The sequence below is a fragment of the Temnothorax nylanderi genome, unplaced genomic scaffold, assembly GCF_030848795.1.
Source record: "Temnothorax nylanderi isolate EJ_2023f unplaced genomic scaffold, tnyl_v1.0 TNYL_tig0596_pilon, whole genome shotgun sequence".
Taxonomy (NCBI): Eukaryota; Metazoa; Arthropoda; class Insecta; order Hymenoptera; family Formicidae; genus Temnothorax; species Temnothorax nylanderi.
In genome coordinates, this window is record NW_027249658.1 from 5,806 (window position 1) to 27,094 (window position 21,289).

General features: G+C 38.9%; 2 protein-coding genes and 1 long non-coding RNA gene across 5 annotated transcripts; 1 reads left to right on the forward strand and 2 right to left on the reverse strand.

Annotated features, from left to right (window-relative positions):
- Nucleotides 1-4,695: 4,695 nt before the first annotated feature.
- LOC139784206 (putative glutathione-specific gamma-glutamylcyclotransferase 2) lies at nucleotides 4,696-9,619 on the reverse strand. Its single transcript, XM_071723375.1, has 4 exons — nucleotides 8,505-9,619; nucleotides 6,260-6,295; nucleotides 5,907-6,169; nucleotides 4,696-5,781 (listed from the first exon to the last, which is right to left on the reverse strand). Exons 1-4 carry the CDS (start codon nucleotides 8,727-8,729, stop codon nucleotides 5,517-5,519), a joined length of 789 nt encoding a protein of 262 aa, XP_071579476.1. The 5' UTR covers nucleotides 8,730-9,619; the 3' UTR covers nucleotides 4,696-5,516.
- A 514-nt stretch (nucleotides 9,620-10,133) lies between these two features.
- Nucleotides 10,134-11,769, reverse strand: LOC139784205 (hsp70-binding protein 1). The gene is made up of 5 exons (XM_071723374.1): nucleotides 11,585-11,769; nucleotides 11,279-11,516; nucleotides 10,804-11,206; nucleotides 10,502-10,736; nucleotides 10,134-10,405 (listed from the first exon to the last, which is right to left on the reverse strand). The coding sequence occupies exons 1-5, from the start codon at nucleotides 11,626-11,628 to the stop codon at nucleotides 10,195-10,197; spliced, it is 1,131 nt and encodes a 376-aa protein (XP_071579475.1). The 5' UTR covers nucleotides 11,629-11,769; the 3' UTR covers nucleotides 10,134-10,194.
- A 9-nt stretch (nucleotides 11,770-11,778) lies between these two features.
- Nucleotides 11,779-15,048, forward strand: LOC139784207 (uncharacterized). Of its 3 annotated transcripts, none has more exons than XR_011721501.1 (4): nucleotides 11,779-14,223; nucleotides 14,280-14,559; nucleotides 14,660-14,801; nucleotides 14,867-15,048. It is a non-coding gene; the product is annotated as an uncharacterized lncRNA (long non-coding RNA). The 3 variants fall into 3 exon arrangements; XR_011721500.1 differs by having other exon boundaries at nucleotides 11,779-13,821; nucleotides 14,055-14,559; XR_011721499.1 differs by having other exon boundaries at nucleotides 11,779-14,559.
- The last annotated feature ends 6,241 nt before the right edge of the window (nucleotides 15,049-21,289 follow it).

Here is a 21,289-nt window from a genome sequence, read left to right on the forward strand (position 1 = left end):
TCGCGCGCCTCGACACAGAAACCTTTCTCTCTTTTTCTCTCTCCTCTCTGTTATCTGTGCGTATATATAGTAATATATATGTATGTACGTATAAAGCCACAGGAGAAGCACGAATGTAGTTAATTGATGCACCGGCGCAGTAATGGCCGCCGTTAAATGATCGACGAGGTGCACCGCAGTCGCGGGATAATGACGACGCGGCGAGAATTTCAGCTAAATTAGGCGCCTTTGTGCAACGTCGGGCGAACGATCTTTCTTTCTCTTTGCATCTCTTTATATTGAAACATCCGCGCGTTCGCGTTTACGTTTACGGCGTGACATTGAATTATTAATTAAGCCGTAGCGCGGATATGATAAATGCAACGTTAAACGCTCGTGCGTACGTACGCGCGGATCTCGCGGAAGATCTCGCGGGGGATCGGGCGAAATCACGAGTCCGATTAATCGATGCGCCATTACGCAACGGCGCTCATAAATGATACAAAAGATGCCAGCGCCGGGGCGTTATTAATTATACACGCCACAGCGCCGCGCCGGAGGGAATTCTCTCCCGGTCGGGGATTTGCACGCTTCATTTGCGCGGTCCGCATTAACGGGGACAAACAATTACGCGAGACGTCATATTGACACGATTGCTGCGTTTCATGACTATACGGTGGAAATTAATTTCGACAAATGGCCCGATAATGGGTATCCCGTTCTCGTTTTCGCATTATCGGCGTATTGCCTGACATGACAATTTATTCGCGTTGTTTGTACATACTCAAAAAATATTATTCGACAGCTACGATCGTTCGATCGTTTGAGCAAAATACGCGCCCGCAGAATTGTCGTAGATTACTCTTGTTTCGACGATAACTGCCGCAATAATTTTGATCTCTTCTTTCCCGAATCGTAAACCGGATATGTCAGAGAAGTGCATGAGAAAAAGTCGCAAGATGTAACGAGTGCTCCGTGAAAATTGGCAGGAAATAAAAATGTCTGCGCAGCGAAAGTTTTTCGACGTATAATAATAAAGAAACGCGTGTAATTGTGGCAAGATGTATGTTAATGCACGGTTTGATTCGTGTATTTATGATCCACGGGAACCACGGCATTGTCTTGATGTGGTTGCACGTTTCTCAGAGAAATTTCTCCGAGACACTTGTAACTAGTGTTATATTTACAAAAGCAGATAGTTACGATTAATTGTTAGCAACGTTGCAGAATGCTATCGTTTAACGCGTCGCGTTTTATATTCTTTCCCATTGTAATTAATTGACTTAAAAGTACTTTTTGTTGAAGTCTTCAATTAAAAGAAGATTATTTTTAGTATTATTTTTTTGACACGTATGTGTCTGTTTTTTTTATCTTTTCACGTTTGCTGAAATATTTTTATAACGCATAAATAATTGGAGTAAAAAACAAAGGACATAACTTAGAAAAAAGGGGCTACAAAAATAGTACTTAGTTTGCGCAAAAATAACAAAAAAAACAGTGCCTAAAATGCTAAATTATTAATTTTAGCGATAAGATTCGTATTAGATAAGTTAGTTTTAAACCAATAAGAACGAAAAAAAGAAGAAAAAATAATGTGATTATTTGTTATCAAGATACTTTACTGATGTCGTAACAACGAGCGATAGATTGTCACGTATTGCATAGTGTAACGTGCCACATTTTACGCTCCTTGAGTCGGTGCATGGCCTTAACGAAGTTTTTGTCGCTATTGCCTGTGCATTTTCATGCGCGGGCGCGATCGGCATTGCCGGATCGTTGATTTGTCAATCGTTGTCAGGCGTTTGAAACTGACGTATAAAATCGACTAGTTTTACGTGTAGGACGTTTCTTGCGCGAGCTGAGCAATTCGCCGTACCCATAGCCCTTGAGGAGCCGTGGGTGTCAACATCGCGTGTGTCACGTAATCGCGATACTCGTCCAGAGATTCGAACCCGACCAATTTTCCAGAACAAGATTTAGAAATTAAAAATAAAGGACGGATCGGTAAAATTTCGATTGTAAATTTAATCGGACTGGCTCCAGTTGACTTACACGAATTGATAAACGAGAAATCGTGATATATACAGATAACACGAATGAACGTTAATTAAAACGGATGATTTTAGTTTTTCGAAACTACTGTTATGTATATCGCACGTGTACGGTATTTTAAATAGTCAATTCGCGCAACGAAGGCGCAGCTTTTTGCGAAATTCAATTCCAAGTCTTCCGAGTTGCACGTCTTTTGTATTAATTCCGTACACTCGGAGTTTCGTCCGCGCGCGGTCGACGTTTGCGGGAACATTTTTTGTAATTTTGGGTGAAAATATAAAGGAAAGGAGAGCAAGAAATTCCTGCTTACACCGTGACGACACGAGCCGGGTCTGGGGATCTTCGTTATTATTTCAGCGAAACGAAGCGTATACTCCGTACACGCTCGAGTTGGCTCGTGTGCGAGTTGTTAACTTCTTCATGTCGGCTATATCCAATTTGTTGCATGCAGCAGCGTCTTCATTCGCTTTTCACAGTAAATATCGTTGTAACAAGAGGATAGGTAGCACGGCACGTCGTTACGTAAATTTCCATATGATATACACGCGCTTATCGAGGGGAAAAAAGACTATTGTACTTTCATTGTACGCTAATGACGAATGACTTTAACTTCATACGTCTATTGGTTGCAAATATCTTGTATGTTTCATCTCGACGATATTTTATAATGCGCAATTATCATTCTGCTGTGCAAAAATTATAAATATACATATGAGCAATTTGTATAAATTCAAATTATATTTATTAGGGAACTTAAATATGAAAAAAAAAAATAGAATTTAGCGATTTAATGCTTTTCTATCATCTTAATTTTCTTGGTTTTGATAAAAAATTTTAATGCGATTTTCATATTATATTTGTAAGGAGGTTTTAATCGATTTGTTCGGTCTATTCTTAATGGCAATTACAGGACAGTAGATGCACTGTGCTACCGAGTAACGTTATCCCTGAGATACCTGGCTGGTTCTAACGTCACGATGCGTGACGGACGCCGGTATATGTCCATTCTGTAAAGACCGTGCGGGTAAGTCGTTATTATTTGTTTGAGCCGGCTCGAAATAACTTCAACGGCGCAGGCGGATTTCTCTTTATCGTAAGAAATCGACATAACTAAAACAATGTTCGGCCTGACGTAATCGCTGAAGAATCGGATTATAGATTGCCGTAACGTTGCTTCATAAGAATTAGGTGAATGAAAATCCGCTCAAAGAAATTGGTCGCTGTCGAAATCAAATACATGAACGTCCGATTTCCATATCTGATACTTTCGAGAAGTAAAATTTTGCTTTATACATACTAGGGTGAAGGGATAAGTGAGAAATTAACCGTAATCGCTTCAATTACTGTATATGTATATCCAATACGCTGCGCGAGATTGCTATTTATATTTATTTCCGATTACTGATCGATCAGGGAAAAAAGATGCGTGAGAAAAGAACGACGCGTAGGTCTTTTTTACGTTACGGAGACGGGCTACATGAATAGAATATCTTTTCTTTTTTTTTTTCTTTAGTGTCGCGCGATAAATGTCTAACGTAAACCCGTTCTAAGCCCGACTCGCGCCCGTGAACGCGTGACTTTGAGATACACTAAAGACTTAAGTCGAGACCGTGACGTGCAACTGCATCGCGAATACGGTGATCGGGCCGCATCCAAAATGTTTTTTTTTTTTTTTGCGAACAGTCCGTTACAAGCTTTCAGATTAGAGAAGCTGGGACTTTGTAAAATATATTAATACGTTACCAGCTTTCCTTTTGAAAAGAGATGATCTTAAACGCTCTTACACTGTCTCTCGTTACGCGATGTTTTTCACCATAGATTAAAACCAAAGTATTTCTCTGTTATGTCAATTGATATTTTACTTGTTAATTAATTATCACAGATGGAATTGCACGTACAGTCTTCTTTATCAGACTTCGGCGATTCGCTTTCTCGATTGTCAGCGAAACGCATGCCGTCTCCGATCATTTCGACAGCTTAAATCGATAACGCAATTATAGACATAATATCGCTAATAGAACGATACGGGGAGGGCACTATTGTTCCGTTAGAATACTGTTATCGAGTGTGTGCTCCAGGAAATCTTTTTCTAAAACTTGAACGTTCGAATTATTACGTAAAATAATGGTAGCTAAAATGCAGCGCAACGTTCCGTAGGATGGTCAGTCTAATATTCATGGAGAGTCTAAGCGGCTGGATGAATGGCTGTTCCATATTACGATGTACCGTTCATAAATTTCTCGGCGGATCGAACGTGTTTTGAGAATATCAAAATATAGGCTGTGTAAAATTTGCCGTCACACGCTAATATTCGCTAGGGAGAATGATCAGATGTAGATGAAGTACCATAACTACCATAATTTTCTGGATAATTTCGAGATAAGATGATCAGGAAAATATAATATATGTTTTATCGAACGAGATAAAAATCAGTTTCTGTATATAAAAAATGTAAATATATATACTTCAGTGTTGCAATTATGTCAAAGAAGGTAGCAACATTATCGATAGTAAGATCACAAGCGCAAAGTCGCTAGCATATCGATAGTCAACAATAATTTCTCTATTTTATCGACGTATGTTAAAAAACTTTGAGACTTGTGTCTTTTATCTTTTACAGATACTATCTTCAAGTTTTATGTTAATAAATTATAACGCTCTATATATGAATTATTAATTATTTTTATCTACATGTATAGGACATGGTATAATATAAAAAAAACATAATTTGTATTGGAGATGAATATACATATGTACAATATTCGAAATATGTCAATATATATTTAAATTAACCGATGTATAAGCAAGTTAAAAATTCGTAATACCAAAACGTACCGTTTTAAAACATAAACGGTCTCTGCCGTAAATGTTTCACACATAAACATACACAAACGTTTTTTCCTTTCTTCACGCCTTAGACGTTAGGAATTTTCACGTGACTTTAAAGAAAGGGCTATTTCTTTATCTTTATCCGTGACTCCGCGACTACAACTCTCAGTGTATTAAAATAGCAGGAGAGATAGCGCTGTCTTATATTAAAAATAATACGTAATAAAGAGTAATAGTATTATAAAATAGCGAAGAAATTCAATCTAGGTGCGCATGTGTCCAGCACGTTGTGCGCGTTACAAAATTAACACAGCCATCTCACAAACACCTCCTAAGGGAGATACATACCAGCAGTGAGATCGTATTCTCAAAGAAATTTGCAACTTTTTAAATTTAAATTTAGACTGTAGCTTCTTTTCTTTGCACGCTTCTCTTCAACTACATGCTTTTCTAATTTAGGATTCAGTCAATATCCCTATGAGAGAATGTGATCTCGCTATTATAATTCACGCTTTCATACATTCTCATCACACAAAGTTCATACTCGAGTTGCGCTTTTTCCTAAGAAAATAAGCTGCCGCTTCCTTCATTTTCTATCACACGTTCAATCTGCGATTGAAGTTGAAAAATACAGCTATGTCTAATTGACCAATTGGCTACATTTTTACGCAACGCAAGCTCTTGGACGGGATCCGCGCGCTGAATTGGAAGGAGCTCTCGCGGGGTCGCCCGTTAATTTCCTCCGCTTGAACGGCCGATTCCGCGTCCTCGACGTCGAGGTCGACGACGAAGTCGCGATTTCCCATCAGCGTCGCCAAGCACATGCTCTCCTCCTTTATTTGCGAGCGCACCAGCATTTCTAGCGTGAAGAGATGCTCGTCGTGCGCCTCCGGCAAGTAACGGTGCATGAACTCCGCCAAGCTGTCACACCAGTCGGACAAATATTTTTATCGTCTTGTTATAATTTGTATTGTAATTTGTAACGTTATCAACGTGTCAGACAATAATGAATTTAGAAAACAACTTACGTTATGTGTATCTCTTACCGTAAGAGGTATTCGACGTTATGTCCGCTCGGACCGGAACATTCAGTAATTTGACGCGCTATAGTCTGCAACGATGCCTCGCCGAGCCACTGCTCGTTCTTGTTGGTGGCGATGTAAATTACCACGGGGAATTGCTTGTCCCCGTCCCGGCTGTGAAATGTCGCGATGGTCGTCAGGTATCCTCCTAAGGAGCACTCGCGGTTTTCCAAATAGGATAACGCCGCGCTGTCTTCAAGCTGAAACGCTCGTCCGTAAACTACAGCCTGTCAGCGAAAAAAAATCTCGATTACACACACATGATTCCCATGATCGAGATTTGTATTGCGACACAACGCAATTAATAAATTAAGTACCTCTTTGTCCTCGATTAGGGTGGCGACTCGTGCAGGCTGCAACATAATCTTTTATGAACAGCGACGTAAAGATGTAACAGTCGATCTTATTAAGAGATTAAGATAGAAAGAGTTAAATTAATTTGTGTTTGAAAATTTTTTCGATGTGGAACAAAATACGCATATAGAACAAATTTTCTCTGGAGACAAATAGTAGATATACATATCATGTATGTATCATTTCATTTTTATCAAAAGATTATATAATATTATTATATAATATTATTATATAATATTATTATATGTTTGTATATCACTATGTAGACTTGTATATAAGTAGAAAATACATATCACACTGTTTCAAAAGGCGAAAGGCGAAACAAAGAGTAAGCCACGACACGGAGCTTATCTCTCATTGAAGATATCAGTTACTACTGGTTTATAACTGGTTGTATATACAATTTCACGTAATTTATACGCAAGTGTAATACAAAACGCATTACCGCAACATTCATTTACCCTTTCTTCGTTAAAAAGGAAACTATGACTTTTACAATTAAACTCTTTTTATGGGAACATTTTATTCTAAAAGTGTCTAGAAGGCAATCTCTATCTAAGTCTCATATTCAAATAAAAGCAGCGATTTTCTGCTAAATATTTATTTACATTTTAATCTTTACATAATTACTTTCAGATGGTTATATTTACATGTTAATAATAATTTTATAAATATCAAGATATTCTTCAATCGATTTCAGTTGAAAAAGGTAATGAAGGAAAAGATGAAACATAAGTGAAACAAAGAAGACACAATGAGGGAACTGATGAAGCGCACGAGTTTCCTTGTGCGTGTTAAAACAAAGAGGATCAAAATGAATTTCGAGTAATTACGCTATTTTTACTTTGCGCACGTTACGTTCAAATTCGCGTCCTTCAAATTCGCAATTTTATCCAAGTCACGTACGTGTCGACGGACTCTTATCAAGCCCAGACAATCGCGCATATATCGGTGTATATGATCAATGTCGCGAAAAATGTATTGTACGCTTGGAATCTGGCCAGCGCCAGAAAAAGAATGCGCTGTATACACCGGCGAGCGCAATAAAATTCAGATATTAATAGAGTTCGCAAATGACTAAAAATAAAAATCACGTGCAAAGTGTATGGGACATATTTTCATACGCAAAAATATATTACAAATACTGCGAATATCTTCGCCAAGGATTGAACTCAGCAGAACGTTAACGATAAACAAAAGCTTTTAAACGAAAAAAGTGTAAACGCCAACCTTGCCAGACATCTACGACTTTGTTAGTAATTTTGTTAAGTTTTATTTTTTTTAACCAATTTCAGCTAACTTTGTTCGAGATATAAAAGCGCTCTATATATTTTATCGCATATATAACACGCATTGACGTAGTGTGTTTACATTAAACATATATATTTCGGAACCAATTAATATTTCCAATCTGTAAACATAGTAACGTGATGGCGAATGTAGGACGCGTTCTTTCTTTTCTTTGATTGAAGAGCATAATTAATTACTATTTGTTACCATTTATAAGTGAGATTTCGTTTGCTATTTTATTTATCGTATCGATAGGGTCGTTGCCACGAATGTTTGCTTTATCCAAAGTCCGTACAGCTGTTCCGATCTTTTATTATCACGTGAACTGAAGATGCACATCGTCAGGCATTAATACGCGAGAAGTTGACATGTAAAATAGTATAAGTCACTGTAAGTAATAACATCACTAGAATACCAGAATTATATCTCAAAGTTTTAACAGTTTTTAAATTTAGCATATTGCAGAATTCTTCAACGTTCACTTTTTACAACATTAACCGAATATACGGCGTAAATAATATTATATAATAACACGAATATATTAACTCTAGCAAGCAATCGCCTCTCAAGCGTGCACTTCCATAACTTCCATTATTTATCATCGAGATAACGCCTGCGACATTTTCTGAAATATTTATTGTTCCGATTATTCGTCAGACATGAAATTATTTACATACTATTCGGTAACCGTCTCGGTTTTATCGTCAAAAAAGAAAGAACCAAACAAAAGATTGTGCGAAAATTTAAACGCAATTTTATCTTGCGAAAATAAGTTTGTTTCTTTTAATACTTTTAATACCTCGAATACGCAGGTTTCTCAATAAGGAATCGACTCTACACGGTCATGGATGACGAATGCGGTATTCGGCGGTAGTTAAAGAATAAAGAAGAAAGGACCGAGGGGACAATTTGGCTCACCTTTTCGGCCGTTCCGCGATGCGTGATGTTGCCCTGCCAGAACCGCCTGCTGAAACCCTTCACGTAGCCGGTTGTGCTTCTGGTATATGAGAAACCGGGATACCAGCAGAGCGACCCATATCCAAATACCCAGAGTTCGTTTTCTTGCGTACTATTCATCTTTGTGCTCTCTCGCGAAAAAGAAAGTCGAGTAACGAACGAGTCTCTACCGTGTTTCTTTTTCATTTATTACTTTATCTTCTTTATTTCTTTTTTATCTCGTTTCTGATAGTAGATAGGGAACTCAATGTTCCATGTTCTATATCCCTGCATTTATCGTTAAGAATTTGTATACGTTGTGACTTATATATCCTCTTCCTACAAGATGGTCACGAAGTTTTTTCTTGTAATTACCCTCTTCGTAATTAAAAGAAAAAACACGCGTTAATACACCTTTATCTGGTGCGTTTCTCAGTTTTCTCAGTTTCTCTAAAAGTTCGAATTCTCCGAATCCGTGTCTCTCGATGAAAAATCCATTTCAATTCGAATGGTCTCATATTTTTTTTTTTCTATAGATATGCAGTATGCAGTAAATTTTTTTCTGATCAAAACAAAGATTTAATTATTTTATAATTTTGTTCCAATTGCAGAAGATCGCCAATAGCTCTTTGTCGGATCTTTATCGGATCAGTGACCACGTAGTCGAATTGATGACAAGTTTCACTTTCGACACGGTGTGATCGCCGAATCAATTCTCAATCATCGCTGATGCACGCGTTTGCGTCTCTGAATCCCTCGCGGATAACTCGCCGTTCTTCCGTGTTCAATTTATTAATTCGCGGGGCGGCTCGGATAGTCGACGGAATACCATAATTACAAGATGCTCCTTTTTTGCCGTCATCTTGGCTGTTTCACGTGACTACTCTGTATCAGCGATGCGTTGGATCCTCATGATCGATCCTGGGTCAAGTGGGTCGGTGAAATCCGCTCCGCAAAGATCGATCTGTCAGCAACTGTCTCGTGATCTCGAGCGAACGTATGCTCAAGTATTCCCGAGACATTTGGAGGATCCCGGAAGAAGGGCGAGTCACTTAACAAGATCCGATGAGAGCTGCCGGTCGACTGTGTCAACCGGCTAACATTCGGTCAACTCGACCAGACGCGCGCCAGCAGGAGGGAGAGAGAAAGGTATCGGGAGAGAGCACAGCGAACTGGGGAAGACAGAGAAGAGTAGCGGAGTATCTTGCGTACACGCCAGCGGAGAGATGGTGGGGATGGATGATGAAACGAACCGCCTGATTGACGTGACGCACCGGACGTGCGTGAGCATTCCGTTGATCGGATTAATTTCGGGAAACACCGGTTAGTACTATTAAGGTTTATGCGACAGGGCCAACTGGTTCATACGCACGTGTTTAAAATACAGGAAGTTACGCGCGACTCAGAACGTGAAAGATTTCAAAAACAAATGTCGTCAATCGTGTTTATAAAGGTTGAGCGCGGGGCAAAGATTGATCCTTCAAACATCGGTTTGCAGAACAAAATATTCTGATTTGCTTCATTGCTTGGTACATTTAAGAAATAGTTTTGCGTTAAAATCGATACACATTGTATATTCCTTTAAATTATCTGAAACTAGTTAAAGACACATTGTTAGAATTGCAAACATTGTTATGTTTATTTAGAGGAAAGATTATGATACAAATTCGTGTTATCTCTCTTGACTCGTATCCGGCTCGGAAAATACTTTATCCAGGAGTTCGGCACACATGTCTATCTCCTCCTGGTTTTCCACAGGTTTCAATTCTGTCAACAATTGCTCCAAAGTGGATCTTAAATACAATTGTGATCGGCGACACTCCTTCAGCGCCGGTAAGAAATTATCGTTTACCATACTACTGAGCACTCTCAGCAGTTGTTCCCTACGATAAAAATAATCCTCGATTTATATCGGATGCGAGGAAAATAATGTGAGAAATCATTACGTTCTCTTGAAATGCATGCCGCAGATGCGTTACCTGACTGCCGGCTGTAAATTCATTCTACCCAGCAATCCTGCCGCTTGCTCTATGAATCCCATTTTTATCAAGGTATATTTTACGTTCGAATCATCCTTGCTGCACAAGCTAGAAAGCAAAAATGCGGACTTTATCTGTAGTTTCTCCACCGGGCTTTGCATTGCTCGCAAAAGCACCGAGTAACCATCGTTCGTATCCATATACTTTAATGATGCTGGATGTCCCCTGACTATACCTGTATTTAAAATATAATCAATAAGAATAATAATAAAAGACGGACATTGCGACGTTCCATTACTTACATGACACTGCGTACAGAGCTTTTATCCTGGCCTGTTCCGATGGATCTGAATCGATCATAGACAACAACATAGGAAATACTCCAGTTTCTAATAGCTTGTCTTGACAAAATGGATTATTTTGCGCTAATTCGGCGATAATATCAGCTGTCCGCCATCTGATGTTACTGTGCGAGGAATTCAGGCATGGCTGAAATATCGAGAAGCCTCCAATCTTATAAAAATCGTTGGCTATGTCAATATTGTCTACAAAATCCGCCATCCTTTCTAATGTATTCTCGTATTCCGACGAATCATCGTCCGCTCGTAAATTGATGACGTTAGATAAGATTTGCACAGCTTTTTGCAATTCCTCTATCACGTTTACCGTTAACGATGTTAATGCATCATTCAAGAACGCTTTTTTCTGCAACATACAAACACATCCGGTCAGATATGAACAAGTAAATAATGCATAATTTTAAACTAAATTTTATACTTCTTCGTCCAAAGGATAGACTGGCGATTTATTTTCCGTATCCTCAGACTGTGCCGCATCCATAGCATATTTGAGTAATCCTTGTAAATTAGTTGGTTGCCTCGGTTGGTTTGGTAACGGTTGCGATGGGACTCGCTCGGTGTTACTGGAGGTTGAGGGACCCTCGATGGACAACGGTCTCGTACTGCTGTTCGACTGACCTTGCTTGGCATCCTTTTTCGATTCTCTATTCTCAGAACTAGGCAAAAGATTATACAGGTGCTTAAGTTTAGGTTAAACACGGTAGCTAATAACGTTAATACGTACTTGTTCATTTTGACGTTACTCTGTTTAGCGAATGATGCGCCCATTAACTGAATAACACGGCTTAAAAACCAATCTCCTCGCGATCAATTCTCAACTCACTTAACTACTTGGTCTGATTCATTATATATCTTTTTATGGGATTTTATATTTCTGTATATAATACATGAATTTCTTCGTATATGAGATGTCGCACTACATTTGTGAACGTATGTGGAACCAAAGAGGTGGAACCTGAGTTACGTATCGGTAAAGTCACTACTAACTTTCTAATGTCGGTAACAAACAACCTTCCTAAGATTACCAACATACATTAAATATATACATATACATATACATATGTATATAATTACTACATATTTTTTATAGTAATATATAATATATTTTACATCCGTTTTACTCGTAAAATATAAAATAATTATTACATATGTCATGATAATAGAATGTTATCCGTTGATGGGTTGGCGATAAATCGTGTAATAGTTTTTTGTTCCAACAAATGAACCCCGAGTTCCATATAATCAGCATATTAATCGCCGAATTAAATATTTACACGTTACAACAGTTATCAAATATATTTTATTCGATATATAGATTAGTTATTAATTGCGCTATATTCATCTGATATAATGCATAATTTAATTTTATTTAATCTAGTACTAGTATCGAGGAAAAGGTATATGTAAGTAATATTTTTAAAGGCCGTCCTGCTTGTACTGGATGTCATTGCGATTAAATGCAAAGGGAACCGTTTGGACTTTGCATTTTCTTAGTTATAAATTAAACATTAGTTCTTATCTTAGTATTTAACTAACATATCCGCTAGAAACACGTCAACCAATAGAGGCCCTCCACCGCCCCCGCCGATATTCTGATCGGCGCGCGGTCCTCTTTTATTTACAATACTGTTTTTTCACATTTCTATCATTTATTTTATTTCTCTTACAATTTACTTTACAATAATGTACATGTGCAACATTATAAAAGAGTTACATTACAAAATTGATTTGACAATAATATACAATAAAATTATATACAATATTCCTTTTTGACATAAAATTACATTTGCAACATTCGGTATGCGTACAATAACACGATATTCTCATAATGTTAAAACATGTGGCTATTATGTTACATTTCTTACTAATTATTAAATAAGTAGGGGAGAGTGGGGTAATTGAGAACGGCGGGTAATTGGGAACAGCTAGGATAAGTAATACATCCCCCCGCACTACACCGTCCCGAACCTATTCAACGGCTGCATGCAGGCTGCATGCATGTATTACTTATCCTAGCTGTTCCCAATTACCCGCCGTTCTCAATTACCCCACTCTCCCCTATAGTCCAAAGTTTATTTTATTTCATTTTTAATTTACGCGAGTATAATCACGACCAAAAAGATCGTTAATAAATTTATTACATATATATATATATGTTACTTAATCAAGGAGAATGTCAATTATTGTTATACTATATTTTACGAAACTCAAAGAAAATGACCAATACGCGAAAAAAAATAGACAAAGCTTCGATGTAAGGCAATGATCAAGCTGAAAAATGAAACGAGGCCCCAAGCCACTTCCGATTACCGATATATGTAATTTTTATAATATATCCGTTGCAATGCGCGCGCGAGTTCCCTATAATTATTTCTTTAAGCAATAATAAATGTTATTTGACAAACGTTAAACATTTCGCAATATTATGCCTACGATTTTAATTATCTATATAATCGAGTAAACTAAACAAAATAATTGATTGCGTATTTAAATTCTAATTCCCGTTTTACTTTTAACGGCGAGATAGACAATTATATAAAATTCGCGAAAATCAAGAAGGAAATAAAATATAATGCTTTAAATACTAATTTTTATAATGAGCGATGATCTGAAATCCCAAATTTCACGAAAATATGTTAATTTTATTTGCCATTTTATAATGACAAATAATCTATAATATCTAAGACGCGGCTATCGACTTTCGTGAGAAAAAAATCTATACATATCTAAATGATCATTATCTTATAGCATCGAACCTTTTCACACTTTTATTTAATAAATTATATTACTTGCCATCATTTTTAATACAAAATTTCGAATAAAAGATCTCCCGAATTTATTAACAATCTTTTAGTAAATAAAAACTACTAAAGTTTTAAAGTAAAGTTTTAAAAAATTTACCAAACACGTTATGATTTCCGTTTTACTATAGGTATCTGTATTTCTCCCCGATATTTGCACGTGAGTACTAAAAGACATTATAATACATATTATATTTTTAAGTTAACATGAAAACCTGTGTTAAATTGTGTTACGAATGATGCACTACTTTAATTATTAAATATCCATTTGCTGAATTTCGCGCTGTTAATTTTTATATTAGAAAGAATATATAGTATCTACATATACCTGCTAATACATTTTATTCTTCTGCATCTGGATTAATTTATTATATAATAATTATATTTTCTCAGGCAACGGAAGAAGATGTAAGAAGATTTTATGAGCCATTTGGTGAAATCAGAGAAATAAACCTTCTGAAGCGTCCAGATGGAAACCCAGTAGGATGTGGTTTCAAATGGTTTAAACGTGTCGAAGATGCTTCAAAAGCGATATTTAACACCAATAAAAAGGAATTTCTTGGTATTTATAGTTTAAAAAAATGTGATTTTGACATAACAATGCGGTGCTCGTTCTAGGAAGGAATATAAGCAGTGACTGGGCTATATCAAAATCCAAATTCTGTGAGAAACTTGAGAAAAATCTTGTTGGGAATCAGGAAACTGATAATGACGAAAGGCATTCTTCTCAGGATGCTCAGAAAGAAGACGATGACAGTAGTAATTCTCAGAAAGAAGACAATGACAGTAGTAATATTAGGAAAAAGATAATTTGAAGAAGCAAAAGAGACGAAAGTTGAACAAGATGAGAAAACAGAAAAAACGAGCTAGGATTGTGATAAGAAGTTTAGCTTTCCAGGTATTTGTCATGCATTATCGACGCATATCGATGCATTAAAGACGTTTCTTTTTTTAATAGTTTCAGTTTTATTTGGCAATCTTTTTTAATTTCTTTACAGGTTACGGAAGATGATTTGAGGGAACATTTTTCTCAATATGGTGAAATAGAAGAGATATAGATTTTAACCAAATCCGATGGTAAACAGACTGGAGTTGCGTTCTTACAATACAACATTGTACAAAATGCTGCAAAGGCTATAGGTACATTATGCAAATATGCAACTTCTTTCAAACAGGCCTATGATATATATTTACACATTATATAGGATTTGAAGCTCAGGAACAAGAGATTAAGGACGACCCGACCAAGGTTACTTATAAAAGAAGGAAAGGCTCATCTTAAAAGGAAACTGGGTCCTATTAGTATTATAAAGACTTTTGACAATGATACCATCGGCATTTACTTTAATAGGAAATATGAAATAAAGTTTTATTTCACAAAATCTCATCCATTGACGATGTTTTATAGATATACATCGCGCCAATTTGTTTAAGACTGCTTCATCATTATATAATTTGCTCTTTGATAACGTTATCCGATACACAGGGAGAGATAGAACTTTTAAATAGTTATATAGTGAACAAAATAGCGGTAATATTGATGAATAATGCTAAGTGACTTCCTACTATGAAACTGCAGAGATTCGATAGAATTAATATGTTGATATAGAAACGTTGATTGTGTGGATGTCGTAATATTTCTGAAGGACGCAATGTCTATTGATTTACATGCGCGAAGTACTTCACCCGGAGAATATGAATGTTCGTACGTTCGATTCGTTCTGCAGGATCTCAATGACGATATATTTTTCTTTCTTCATGTTCGGAATTATGGCAATATATATTAATGGATTGAACAAATCATAAAATCGAAACACGCTCGGTCGGCGCGAGGAGCTGTGGTGAGTCGTACTGAAAGTTGTGATTAGTTCTTGTTAACAAAAAAATATAACATCGCTGAGGTGCCGCGTGATACCTCGGCGATGCCATATTTTGTTTGTATTTCCACACTTTACAACGTTTGGATATATCGGACCGAATCGGCCGAACTAGGCTCGCCGTTCGTTGAGTGGACGGTTTATTCTGCGAGTCTTTCGCTGGCTCGCGTGCCGCAGCGGGCCTAACCTAATGATGATACAGGCGACAAGAACAGTCAGGCAAAATATTGCCATTGTTTATCGATGATGTGGTTTTGTTCTTCTTATGATATATAAATCATTCGCCAATTGACTAATGCAATTGAGTTAATTCTTTCACAAAGCTTTAAACAATCCGGGATGGATTTTAGCTTCTTTCCGGACGTGCTTTTAATACGATGCTAGAAATCGCTTCGGATTAAATCTCGGACAGAGGAAGAATTGATATATCACTATATATCTTAATATATAAATAATTCGCCATTGGGTTAATTCTTTCACAAAGCTTTAGAACAACCCAGGATGGATTTTAGCTTCTTTCCGGACGTGCTTTTAATACGATGCTAAAAATCGCCTCGAAATCTCGGACAGAGGAAGAATTGATATATCACTATATATCTTAATATATAAATAATTCGCCAATTGACCAATGCAATTGAGTTAATTCTTTCACAAAGCTTTAGAACCACCCGGGATGGATTTTAGCTTCTTTCCGGACCTGGTTTTAATATATAATTTTTTTTTCGACAAAATTGACAGTGCGTATCTCAGCCAGACATCGCTCCTATACATATCGGACGGAGGAAGAATTTGTTGTCGGAATGACATACTTTCTTATAGTTTTTTTCCGCCAGGGGATAATTCACACAATTCTTGGATACGCAAGGATAACGTTTTGTAAAATAAATTTATTACAATATGCAAATGATTTTGTTTGTTTATAAAATATACAGTTAAAGTATCTATAAAGGTATCTTGTAATGTCCCCATGGCAACGTCTCGGTAGATTTGGGCACAACCTGTCACAAATTCACCATTAAATACGTGTTTATCTTGATATTGTCGTGTCGTTGCATGACGTTCCGCACAAGATCGAGTACAATGTCTCTCGCATTTTTAAGAAATTGGCGAGGTTCGATGTGTTTGGAATTTATTACCGCACCAGAGAGAGTCAATATACGGCCTTTGAAAGCGGTATCAATCTCACGCCATCTGAGTTCTTCATCATTTTTTCGCTCACTGTACCCCGCATCTGCATGTACGACACGTTTACGCATCGAATCTTTCAAACTTTTGAGTCGTGCGATACTAGCGACTAACGATTGTCGGATCCCGATTGATAATCGCGGCCGTTTAATTCGACTCTGTTTTTCCAACGACTCGAGATACTCATCGCATCGTTGCTCCCACAAACTGAATTCTTCCGTGAGAGATTCCATTCTCGAATTTAATACAGCGGATTGCTCCAACAGGTCCTGCTCTCTTCTCTCCATATTATACCGTCGTACGACTCGTCGAAATCGTCGACGTACCTCGTGTACTTCGACGTGAACTATCTATACGGCTGGGTGATGCGCGAGCCGCTATACCGTACGCTGACTTTCAGTGGATCGACGATGCCGAGTCTTTCTGGATTCCCAGCGGGTTCCCTCGGCGGATCACTCAACGCGAACTTGTCGTCGGGATTTGTAAGATCAAAAGACGAGGTGGTTATTTCTGTTCGTCTCGGTTCGCTCGTCGAAATCGTCGTATACTTCGTACCTCGTGTACTTCGACGTGAACAATCTGTACGGCTGGGTGATGTACGAGCCGCTGCCGTACGCGGACTTTCAGTGGATTGACGACGCCGAGTGCTTCGATATGATGGTCCGTAACATAGGACGCCCGTCGGTTAATTTCCGAGGTGGATCGGCGGAAAAAAAATTAACCGAGCCGAACGGGATTCGAACTCGGGATCCTTCGTTCTGCAGCCTAGCACTTAGGCTGCTGCTCCACGATTGCCCCACTGCTAAGTTAATCTTATTTTCGGTATCAGTGGTCTCTCACCCACTTTTCGCCCTCCCCACTCAGACGCGCGCGAACAGTGACGTAACGCGACTTGACGTAGAGCCGCGTGTGCGTCATGGAGCTCCCGCGGATACGCGCGAGATCCACTTCGAAAATTAACCGACGGGCGTCCGACGTTACGGACATCGTGTCGAATGTCGAAGCACTCGGCGTCGTCGACTCACTGAAAGTCCTCGTACGGCAGCGGCTTGCACATCACCGAGCCGTACAGATTGTTCACGTCGAAGTACATGAGGTACGTCGGCGATTTCGACGAGCGAATCGAGACGAACAGAAATAACCACCTCGTCTTTCGATCTTACAAATCCCGACGACAAGTTCGCGTTGAGTAACCCGCCGAGGAAACTCGCTGGGAATCCAGAAAGTTATCGAGGCTCTCGCTTGTCTTACGTTGGTCAGTGCCGCATGCCAAACATTGACCGGCGAATTATCACAGAGAATCGCGCGGCATCCAGCCCGAAAAACGAATCAAACGTACGAATATTCATATTCTCCGGGTGAAGTACTTCGATTTGTTCTGCAGGATCTCAATGGCGATATATTTTTCTTTCTTCATGTTCGGAATTATGGCAATATATATTAATGGATTGAACAAATCATAAAATCGAAACACGCTCGGTCGGCGCGAGGAGCTGTGGTGAGTCGTACTGAAAGTTGTGATTAGTTCTTGTTAACAAAAAAATATAACATCGCTGAGGTGCCGCGTGATACCTCGGCGATGCCATATTTTGTTTGTATTTCCACACTTTACAACGTTCGGATATATCGGACCGAATCGGCCGAACTAGGCTCGCCGTTCGTTGAGTGGACGGTTTATTCTGCGAGTCTTTCGCTGGCTCGCGTGCCGCAGCGGGCCTAACCGGCCGGACCGAGCCCGACAATCGTTGGGCGGTTGGTTTATTCTTTGCGGAGCGAGCTTATCTGACTCGACGTCGCGTGTGTAGCGCGCGCGCTCGCTCAGTATCACGAGAGATAGGCTCCGCGCAGAATAAACCAACCGCCCAACGATCGTCGGGCTCGGTCCGGCCGGCTAGGCCCGCTGCATCGGCGCGCGACGCCAGCGAAAGACTCGCAGAATAAACTGTTCGCCCGACAATTGTCCAGCTCGGCCGGCCGGTTAGGCCCGCTGCGGCACGCGAGCCAGCGAAAGACTCGCAGAATAAACCGTCCACTCAACGAACGGCGAGCCTAGTTCGGCCGATTCGGTCCGATATATCCGAACGTTGTAAAGTGTGGAAATACAAACAAAATATGGCATCGCCGAGGTATCACGCGGCACCTCAGCGATGTTATATTTTTTTGTTAACAAGAACTAATCACAACTTTCAGTACGACTCACCACAGCTCCTCGCGCCGACCGAGCGTGTTTCGATTTTATGATTTGTTCAATCCATTAATATATATTGCCATAATTCCGAACATGAAGAAAGAAAAATATATCGTCATTGAGATCCTGCAGAACAAATCGAAGTACTTCACCCGGAGAATATGAATGTTCGTACGTTCGATTCGTTCTGCAGGATTGGTTGTCGAATTATCACAGAAAATCGCGCGGCATTCCAGCCCGAAAAACAGCCAAATTGTCGAAATATTTTTTCGCCGAAAGATCTGTCGGACGGTCGATCAAACTTGAAAAATTCCGATTCGAAATACCGCGCCGCGTATTCACGTTATCCAGTGTCTGGCTGAGATACGCACCGTCAATTTTGTCGAAAAAAAATTATATATTAAAAGCACATCCGGAAAGAAGCTAAAATCCATCCCGGGTTGTTCTAAAGCTTTGTGAAAGAATTAACTCAATTTCATTGGTCAATTGGCGAATTATTTATATATTAAGATATATAGTGATATATCAATTCTTCCTCTGTCCGAGATTTCGAGGCGATTTCTAGCATCGTATTAAAAGCACGTCCGGAAAGAAGCTAAAATCCATCCTGGGTTGTTCTAAAGCTTTGTGAAAGAATTAACCCAATGGCGAATTATTTTTATATCATAAGAAGAACAAAAGCGGCCACATCATCGATAAACAATGATTTGCCTGTCTGTTGTCGCCTGTATCGTCATTAGCTCGCCGCTTATTCAAGGTGGGAGTCTGAGTCGACAACAATATCGCGATTCCTACGGGCAAAACACCCTGCCCAACTTGCCTATTGAAAACACCAGCCGTCGCTCCTACCGATTAAATGATTTAGCGAGGTCTTTGGATGGGAGCGCGGCAATGTTTCGGCACAATTCCTACGGGCAGGGCACCCAGCCCAGCCTGCCTTTTGTAAAAACCGGCCGTCGCGCCTACCGATTAAATGATTTAGCGAGGTCTTCGGATTGGTGCGCGGCAATGCGTCGGCATTGCCGATGTTGCCGGGAAGATGATCATTTAGTTGGAGAAAGTAAAAGTCGTAATAGACCGAGAGCTGGCTACGAGAAAACCACAACCTCAAACGATTCTGGCAGTGTTGCAAATTAAGAAAACGCAAGTCTGGTTGCTGGCTGCTGGTGCGTTTAGCGAGGGCGCGCGCTAAAAGTATTTGAGATATAAAAAAATGTTTCATATAAAAATTTTATGGTAAAATCTCCTTTATTCAACAACATTAATAATATTTTTAAAAAATAATTTTTTAAACAAAATTTTTATTTAAAATTAAAAAAAAATTTTTTTTTTAATTTTATTAACATGATTAAATAGAGGTGTTTTTACCATAAAAGTTTTATATAAAACATTTTTTGATATCTCAAACACTTTTCGAGATATATTCGAGTTATTAAAGCAATTATTAAAGTCTTAAGCAGTTATACCCTGATCTGGCAATACTTTAGACCCCACCTACAGGTCTGGCAACACTCGAAAGTACTTTACAATATCACAGAGTACAAGCGAAAAAAATTTCAGTCTTACTGCTATGACGTTTTTTACCCTCGATATTTTACAGCTAAGGGCGCGCGCCCCCGCTAAACGCACTAGCAGCCAGTAACCAGACTTGCGGTTTCTTAATTTGCAACACTGCCAGAATCGTTTGAGATTGAAAATTTTCCTACTAAAATGACGTTGGTTTTCTCGTAGCCAGCTCTCGGTCTATTACGACTTTTACTTCCTCTAACTAAATGATCATCTTCCCGGCAACATCGGCAATGCCGACGCATTGCCGCGCACCAGTCCGAAGATCTCACTAAATCATTCAATCAGTAGTAGCGACGGACGGTGTTTACAAAAGGCAGGCTGGGCAGGGAATCCTGCCCGTAGAAATCGCGATATTTTAGATCATCCTCGAGGCGTGACAACGATTTCTGGAGATTGTAACAATCTGAATGGGAACGATGTCCGTGTTGTCGACTCAGACTCCCACCTTGAATGAGCGGCGGGCTAATAATGATACAGGCTACAAGAACAGACAGGCAAAATATCGCCAATGTTTATCGATGATGTGGCCGCTTTCGTTCTTCTTCTTAAGCTTTGTGTCCACGACGCTAGAAATCGCTTCGAAATCTCGGACGGAGGAAGAATTGATCAATCACATTTAAATAATTCGCCAATTGACCAATGCAATTGAGTTAATTCTTTTACAAAGCTTTAGAACGTGCTTTTAATATATAATTTTTTTTTCGACAAAATTGACGGTGCGTATCTCAACCAGACACTGGAATACGCGGCGCGGTATTTCAAATCGGAATTGTTCAAGTTTGATTGACCGTCTGACGGAACCCCTTATC

Bases quoted from the DNA above. Each gene is read 5' to 3' on its own strand.
- LOC139784205 (XM_071723374.1), bottom strand. From the start codon at position 11,628: ATGGGCGCATCATTCGCTAAACAGAGTAACGTCAAAATGAACAA. The intron at 11,207-11,278 runs GTATAAAATTTA...TGTATGTTGCAG, and splicing joins TCTATCCTTTGGACGAAGAA to AAAAAAGCGTTCTTGAATGA. The intron at 10,737-10,803 runs GTAAGTAATGGA...TTTTAAATACAG, and splicing joins AGCTCTGTACGCAGTGTCAT to GTATAGTCAGGGGACATCCA.
- LOC139784206 (XM_071723375.1), bottom strand. From the start codon at position 8,729: ATGAAAAAGAAACACGGTAGAGACTCGTTCGTTACTCGACTTTCTTTT. The intron at 6,296-8,504 runs GTGAGCCAAATT...ATTATGTTGCAG, and splicing joins ATCGCGGAACGGCCGAAAAG to CCTGCACGAGTCGCCACCCT. The intron at 5,782-5,906 runs GTAAGAGATACA...CTGGTGTGACAG, and splicing joins AACGTCGAATACCTCTTACG to CTTGGCGGAGTTCATGCACC.